The sequence below is a fragment of the Ostrinia furnacalis genome, unplaced genomic scaffold (genome assembly GCF_004193835.3).
Source record: "Ostrinia furnacalis isolate ACB-3 unplaced genomic scaffold, ASM419383v2 OfSCF1640, whole genome shotgun sequence".
Lineage (NCBI taxonomy): Eukaryota > Metazoa > Arthropoda > Insecta > Lepidoptera > Crambidae > Ostrinia > Ostrinia furnacalis.
This window is the reverse complement of record NW_021131879.1, coordinates 88-7,888: the sequence shown is the minus strand read 5'-3', so window position 1 is coordinate 7,888 and position 7,801 is coordinate 88. Positions and strand designations below refer to the sequence as shown.

Sequence of the window (7,801 nt, the reverse complement as noted above, 5' to 3'; positions counted from 1 at the left end):
CACAGCCTTTATCATCCCGTCATTACCAGTTATCCACTTCCATCAAGTGAGTGGATATCCCATCGAACAGCCTCTCGCTTGCGACAGCCTGTTTACGCCAGTTTTCGTCGGTTCTCCGAAAAATGGCACACAATGCGCGATCTCTTGCTTCTTTCGTCCAGCCACTATCAAGCTATCCCCTTGAGGTCGTCTATCCATCTAGCAGGTGAAGGTAGGTACCTGGTATTCCGCAGTAACTGGCTGCTGCTGCTGGACGACCAGCGGCGCGCCTTCAAAGCCGAGGTGGCTTTCAAGACGCCCATACGTGCGCTGCGAGCTAGGCGGGACAAGTATGTATTATCTATACCGTCATCATTATTATTTCAGCTAATGACAGTCCAATCCTGGAAGTCTTCTCCAAGGAATACCTCAAAAGAACGACCCCCAGCCTTTATCATCCCGTTATTACCAGTTATCCACTACCATCAAGTGAGTGGATATTCCATCGAACAGCCTCTCCCTTGCGACAACCCGTTTACGCCAGTTTTCGTCGGTTCTCCGAAAAATGGCACACAATGCGCGATCTCTTGCTTCTTTCGTCCAGCCACTATCAAGCTATGTCCTTGAGGTCGTCAGTTCATCTAGCAGGTGAAGGTAGGTACCTGGTATTCCGCAGTTACTTGCTGCTGCTCGTGAAAGCGCGGCGGCCTTGCAGCCTGCTACTGCTGGATGACCAGCGGCGCGCCTTCAAAGCCGAAGTGGCTTTCAAGACGCCCATACGTGCCCTGCGAGCTAGGTGGGATAAGTACATATTATGTATTATTTATTATTTCATCCCAACTAATATTATAAATGCGAAAGTAACTCTGTCTGTCTGTCTGTCTGTCTGTCTGTCTGTCTGTCTGTCTGTTACGCTTTCCCGCTTAAACCTCGCAACCGATTTTGATGAAATTTGGCATAGAGATAGTTTGAGTCCCGGGAAAGAACATAGGATAGTTTTTATCCCGGTTTTTGAAACAGGGACGCGCGCGATAAAGTTTTTCTGTGACAGACAAAATTCCACGCGGGTGAAGCCGCGGGCGGAAAGCTAGTATATCATATATAATGACAGTCCACTTCTAGAAGCCTCCACCAAGGGACACAGGCACGATCTTCAACTTTTTACATCGCCCCTGTCAATTCAGCTTGCTTTTTTGGACTATCTATTATTTTGGTCTTGCCGCATGACTTCCTTCGAGATTTTGTCCCATAACGAGTTAGGTAGGTACCAATCATCATCCTTTAGATTTTTAAAAACAAAAAACATACATAACTATGGCTGTAAAACACAGCGGTAGGCCTAGTGATTCAAATAGCGTTCATTGAATTTAAATCACAAATCTTCGCCCAGTTACAATTAAACGGCCTTCGTAGGTATTAGGAAGTAGACGGGACTTCATGGCCGAGATTAGGAAAACCGACGATGAAGCGGAATCCGATGGGCCAAATCGGTTTGTTTATTTTGGGTCGGCGTGTTTTCTAAACATACAGCCAGTATGAAATAGCTTCAACAACATTTGCTCCCTTCGTTCGGTCGTTTCAGCCAAATGACGTTTACTGGACAAAGGCACAGTTTCGCACTGTTGGACAAACTGGGCATAGGCGGGAATGTGGGCAAAGGTCGCTATACCGGCTCTTCCCCTATGCTCAGAAAGAAGGACATTCGTAGTTGTTTTAGTGGCTCTCCCCCAAGGATTTCCACGACAAACGGTCCTGCGCTGCCCGCATGCAGGACCATGTTCTTACCACGATTTTCACCAGATCGTCGGTCTACCTGCGAATGTCTGCCTACACTACGTTTTCCTTTTTCTTCTTCTTGGAAACTTTTCTCAGCCTTCGGTTAAAAACCATAAATAATATTATGACCGCCAAGGTATTCGAATATTTTTGTTATGATTGCTTTCATATTGTTTCGCAATAGGATTTAAAGTCATATATCGTGATAAGATAAGCGGCGACCTTCACCGAATAACCTAATATTTATTAACGACTACCACGTGAATTGTCTTATTTATGAGGTGATTACGAATACTGTCTGGTCTTGATATAATATGATTTTTGTCCATACGCATGCGATGCATTGTAAAACCTTCGCATTTGATTATCTGTGACTGGAGTGGTATTAGTTGAAACAATATCATTAAGTATATTCTTTATTTATTTATTCTATTAGTATAATGTATTATTGTATTCACAGGTGTCTCATTCACGTGTCACTTGTTTTTCTTAGCATATCTTATGTTATTTACAAATATGCAGCACAAGATTACGCGCCTCTAGCATGACCACAGATATTATAATTTTATTTCCCATACCAACTACTATTTCAATTATTTTTACGACAAAACAAGCTACTTCTCCCTGAGCTTACATATTTCTTAATTAAAATTGGTTCAACTGTGTAGGTGTGAAGACATAATTTTAACAATAAAACTGCTTGTATTCTTGAACAATCAGTGATCAAAATATCACATCATGGAAGAATGTTTTCAAAAATATTTATATTTATCAGTGGGCTGAGTGTGAGTTTATATCAAAATGACATTAAATGTATGACGGATTGTACCTTTAGATAGCGCCCTTAGCGGAAACTTTCAAGAATTAAAATTTTCATACCTTTTTTTAAACGCGCTCACGTGAGCGCGTGCGCGTTTGATGTAAACTCACTCAGCCCGGAGCACTTGAAACCATACTTACTTATTTAAATTATTGCATTGACACAATTTTGCGTCGCAAATTATTTCTTTGTTTCTCTACTAATTGCGCCGTTTAGTAGGTACCTATTATGATGTTTTATTATAGTTATCATTACCTAAATTAAATACGGTTCTGTAGTGTTATTCTCGTGGAAATATTATTTCCTGTCTTTGAACAATTAACCTCATTTATCTAAAATGTTGACCCTGATATTATTATTAGTATGCATTTTACCTAAGTCTGTGTGATTCATCATCAGTTACATTTCATGTTATTATTATTTTATAACATTTACTCGTGACTTATATACCTACTAACCTACTTCATTAAACATTTATAAAATATGTGAAATAGAGACAAAAATAAAATAAATAGAAAGTACGGTTTTATTCAGATAATAAGACTCGATGAACTAACGGTTTTGTGAATTTTGCGGTCGCCTGTCTTGGAGGAGACCTTTCTCCAGCTTTGGACGTCGTTTGGTAGAAAAGATAAAGCCTATTATCAGAAAATAAAAAACTGTTTTGACGTAACTATAACATGAAACTGTTTCTACAGAGTGGCGGTCGTGCTATCATCCAGCATACAAGTTCTAACGCTGCCGTCGCTGCAGCGAGTGGCGCTCCTGCGCACACCGCAAGCCGCCCGACCGCTGTGCGCGCTCGCGATCGAGCCCAACGCGGTGCAGGTGTTGGCTGCGCCCGCGCACAGGAAGGGCTCGCTGCAGATACTGGTGCGTAGACATTCTAAACTTGATCTTAAAACTATGAGCTTACGATTTAGTTTTAACTGCAGCTCTGTGCGCTATAGCGAGCTATCGAAGCCAACGCAGTGCAATTTTAAAGCGCGCGCTTTCGCCCGTATTCACAAACGATGCTTGCTTAAGGGAAGCAGCAAATCGAATGCATAGCGTTGAATAGAGCTCTGTGATTGGTTCATGTGTCACCCTATGCGTCCACGCGCACTATTACTGGCGTTAGTTTTCAACCGCTGCCCGCCCGCTGTGCGCGCTCGCTATCGAGCCCAACGCGGTACAGGTGCTGGCTGCGCCCGCGCACAGGAAGGGCTTGCTGCAGATACTGGTATGCAGACATTTTAAATTAGAACTTAAAGCAATAGACTGATGGTCTATAGTTGAAGTGTGCGCTCGCGATCGAGCCCAACGCGGTGCAGGTGTTGGCTGCGCCCGCGCACAGGAAGGGCTCGTTGCAGATACTGGTATGTAGACATTGTAAATTAGATCTTAAAGCAATAAACTAATGGTCTATAGTTGAAGTGTGCGCTCGCGATCGAGCCCAACGCGGTGCAGGTGTTAGCTGCACCCGCGCACAGGAAGGGCTCGCTGCAGATACTGGTACGTAGTGAATTATACACACACAAAGTTCTTCTGAACTTATGGCAATAAACATAGCTCGGAGAGACGATGGCCGTTGGGGCAGGAAAGTTCTCGAGTGGCGACCACGGGCTGGAAGACGTAGCGTGGGCAGGCCTCCTAGGTGGACTGACGATCTGGTAAAGGTCGCGGGAAAAGCCTGGATGCGGGCAGCGCAGGACCACTCATTTTGAAAACCTTGGGGGAGGCCTTTGTCCAGCAGTGGACGTTATTTGGCTGGAACGAACGAACGAATAAACTGATGGTCTATAATTCAACTGCGCGCTCGCGATCGAACGCAACGCGGTGCAGGTGTTGGCTGCGTCCGCGCACAGGAAGGGCTCGCTGCAGATACTGGTGCGTAGACATTCTAAACTTGATCTTAAAACTATGAGCTTACGATTTAGTTTTAACTGCAGCTCTGTGCGCTATAGCGAGCTATCGAAGCCAACGCAGTGCAATTTTAAAGCGCGCTCTTACGGCCGTATTCACAAACGATGCTTGCTTAAGGGAAGCAGCAAATCGAATGCATAGCGTTGAATAGAGCTCTGTGATTGGTTCATGTGTCACCCTATGTGTCCACGCGCACTGTGAGACCTCATAGTAATGTTTGTGAATACGGGCGTTAGTTTTCAACCGCTGCCCGCCCGCTATGCGCGCTCGCGATCGAACCCAACGCGGTGCAGGTGCTGGCTGCGCCCGCGCACAGGAAGGGCTCGCTGCAGATACTGGTAAGTAGTGCAAAACACTTTAGAAATTATTGATAGTTCGTTCGTTTCACATCAAATGACGTCCACTGCTGGACAAAGGCCTCCCCCAAGGTTTTCCACAATAAACGGTCCTGCGCTGCCCGCATCCAGGCTCCTCCTGCGAACTTTACCAGATCGTCGGTCCACCTAGTAGGAGGCCTGCCCACGCTACGTCTTCCAGCCCGTTATTGATAGACTAAAGATTTATTTTTCAATGCTGGAAATGGAAACAAACATATTCGAAGCGGATGGCAAGAAGGTTGTGTCATAGTTTTTGACACAAATGGAGTGTCCTTTTTAAATAAAGTAAAACCCTTAAATTAAGTTTAAGAATCTCTCAAAAAAAAAATCATGTGTTCACTTTATAACATGTTTCTAAATATTTTGTGAATTATAAAATTTTAGGAGTTGACCGCGTGTCATGTCGTGTTAATCCTGTAGTATTCGTTTCTGAATATCGTTTCTATTAAAAAAAACTTTCATCTCTTCCAGGACATATCCCGCGCAGTCAAAGGCGCTCAGTCTAGCTCGCCAGCTGTAGTGGGGTGCCACCAGACCGCTCTGGTCTGCCTGAGCGTGTCGGCCAACGGCGCCAAGCTGGCCACGGCGTCGGAACGCGGCACCATCATTCGGATCTGGGACACCACCAGCAAGCTTCTGCTGCACGAGCTACGGCGAGGGTCTGACTACGCGGATGTGTACTGGTTAGTAACTTAGCAGTTCTTAGTGTCAGTATACAGAGTTTGTCCTCTAGAACCTCTCAATCAAGCATGCTCGTGCTAATATCATTCGCATATGGGACACCACCAGCAAGCTTCTGCTGCACGAGCTACGGCGAGGGTCTGACTACGCGGATGTGTACTGGTTAGTAGCTCAGCAGTTCTATAGTGTCGGCCAACGGCGCCAAGCTGGCCACGGCGTCGGAACGCGGCACCATCATTCGGATCTGGGACACCACCAGCAAGCTTCTGCTGCACGAGCTACGGCGAGGGTCTGACTACGCGGATGTGTACTGGTTCTTCTCAGCACTTGCCAAATGTTGGTCTCGAAGCGCTGGTAGGGTAAAAAGATTATATGAGACATGTAGAGGCTCCTTAAGAGCATATGACGATTTGTAAGAACTATTTATTAGTCTAAACAAATAAAGAAATTTTGACTTTGACTTTTGACTTTGACTTAAGCAACGGCACATGGTAATATCATTCGCATAATGAGATACTACCAGAAAACTCATGCTACATGAGTTTACGCGAGGATCTGACTACGGATGTGTACTGGTTAGTAACTTAGCAGTTCTTAGTGTCAGTATACAGAGTTTGTCCTCTAGAACCTCTCAATCAAGCATGCTCGTGCTAATATCATTCGGATCTGGGACAACACCAGCAAGCTTCTGCTGCACGAGCTACGGCGAGGGTCTGACTACGCGGATGTGTACTGGTTAGTAGCTCAGCAGTTCTATAGTGTCGGCCAACGGCGCCAAGCTGGCCACGGCGTCGGAACGCGGCACCATCATTCGGATCTGGGACACCACCAGCAAGCTTCTGCTGCACGAGCTACGGCGAGGGTCTGACTACGCGGATGTGTACTGGTTAGTCTTAGCAGTTCTTAGTGTCAGTAGACAGAGCTGGTCCTCTAAAGCCTATTAATCAAGCAACGGCAACGGCAAACTCGTACTACATGAGTTGAGGCGAGGGTCTGACTAGGCGGATGTGTACTGGTTAGTAACTATAGTTCTGTTAACTTAACATTTTAGCCTAGGCGCAGACCACCGATTTTTAGTTGGCCGATAGTTGCCGATTTGATTTGTATGAAGAATCGGCCAAATCAAATCGGTGTAATGCGCACTTCCATACATGCCCATACTGATCAACTGCCCGAATAAACTATCGGCCGACGAAAAATCGATGGTCTGCGTCTAGGACCAAGATGATTTGCTAGACCATGCTTGGTACAATCATCTGAATACGAAACATCACCAACATGCTACGTGACCTACGGCGATGGTCTGATGTTTTGTTGGTTAATTTGTGAATGGTTTTTAATTATTACTGACTCGCACAAGATGCAAGACAGCATTGCATGCATGCCTAAATGTCATGTTCAAATCGTGAATATCAATCTATTGCGAACTTATGAATTCAACCTTTTCACGAATTCATGAGTGATAATGCGTCATCGCGTTCGCGTATATTGCGGTTAAAGTCGCAACCGTCGGTTTTAGTGACTAAGACCTCTCTTCGCTAATTTAAGTAAGCCAAATGTATGTTGCACTAATGCCTTTATACGGCAATTCTAAAGAATGCACTGGACAGTTCTTTGTGTCGATCTCTGCAAATATGTCGAGTTCCATGGAATGCATTTATTGTAAAATAATTAAGCAGTCATTATGTGACCGAAATATCTGCGTGTTTCTACACACGCGTACTTTAAACGTGCGAAAATTTTATAAGAAAAACATAACCCAGCTTCTTTCGCAGTCGGGTAAGTAAAATGTGCGGGAATTTCCGATAACAAATAAAACTCAATCAAAGTATCAATGTAACGATGACTGCACAAAAAGAAGGGTGCTTATGTCATTCCACGTCGTCATTACGACCCAGTTGGTCTACTGCCAAATGCCTGTGCGCCTATTGCTTTTATTTATTGACGCTGAAAGAACGAACTCCGTGGAGAGATTGACGCCCGTATTCACAAACGATGCTTGCTTAAGTGAGGTAGCAAATCGAACGCACAGCGTTGAATAAAGCTCTGTGATTGGTTCGTGTGTCACCCTGTGCGTCCACGTGAACTGTGAGACCTCATAGTAATGTTTTGTAAATACGGGCGTGAGTCGAAATTACGCCAGGTTTAACTTTTGATCGAATTTCCTTTGCGAGGTCGAATCAGAGAGGAGATCCGTAAACGTACAGTCGCTGACATAGCTCGACAGATTAGCAAGCTGAAGTGGCAAAGGGCAAGGCACATA

The 7,801-nt window shown here is 44.8% G+C and overlaps 1 protein-coding gene across 1 annotated transcript; it reads left to right on the top strand.

Moving 5' to 3' along the window:
• Window positions 1–132: 132 nt before the first annotated feature.
• Window positions 133–6,457, top strand: LOC114353280 (WD repeat domain phosphoinositide-interacting protein 3-like). Its single transcript, XM_028305197.1, has 5 exons — window positions 133–329; window positions 3,274–3,448; window positions 5,329–5,516; window positions 5,677–5,827; window positions 6,250–6,457. Exons 1-5 carry the CDS (start codon window positions 133–135, stop codon window positions 6,253–6,255), a joined length of 717 nt encoding a protein of 238 aa, XP_028160998.1. The 3' UTR covers window positions 6,256–6,457.
• The last annotated feature ends 1,344 nt before the right edge of the window (window positions 6,458–7,801 follow it).

What these genes read in the sequence shown, in the direction of transcription:
- LOC114353280 (XM_028305197.1), top strand. Translation starts at nt 133, where the DNA reads ATGCGCGATCTCTTGCTTCTTTCGTCCAGCCACTATCAAGCTATCCCC. An exon ending in CTGCGAGCTAGGCGGGACAA is followed by an intron (nt 330 to 3,273) that starts GTATGTATTATC and finishes CTGTTTCTACAG; the next exon opens with AGTGGCGGTCGTGCTATCAT. An exon ending in AGGGCTCGCTGCAGATACTG is followed by an intron (nt 3,449 to 5,328) that starts GTGCGTAGACAT and finishes CATCTCTTCCAG; the next exon opens with GACATATCCCGCGCAGTCAA.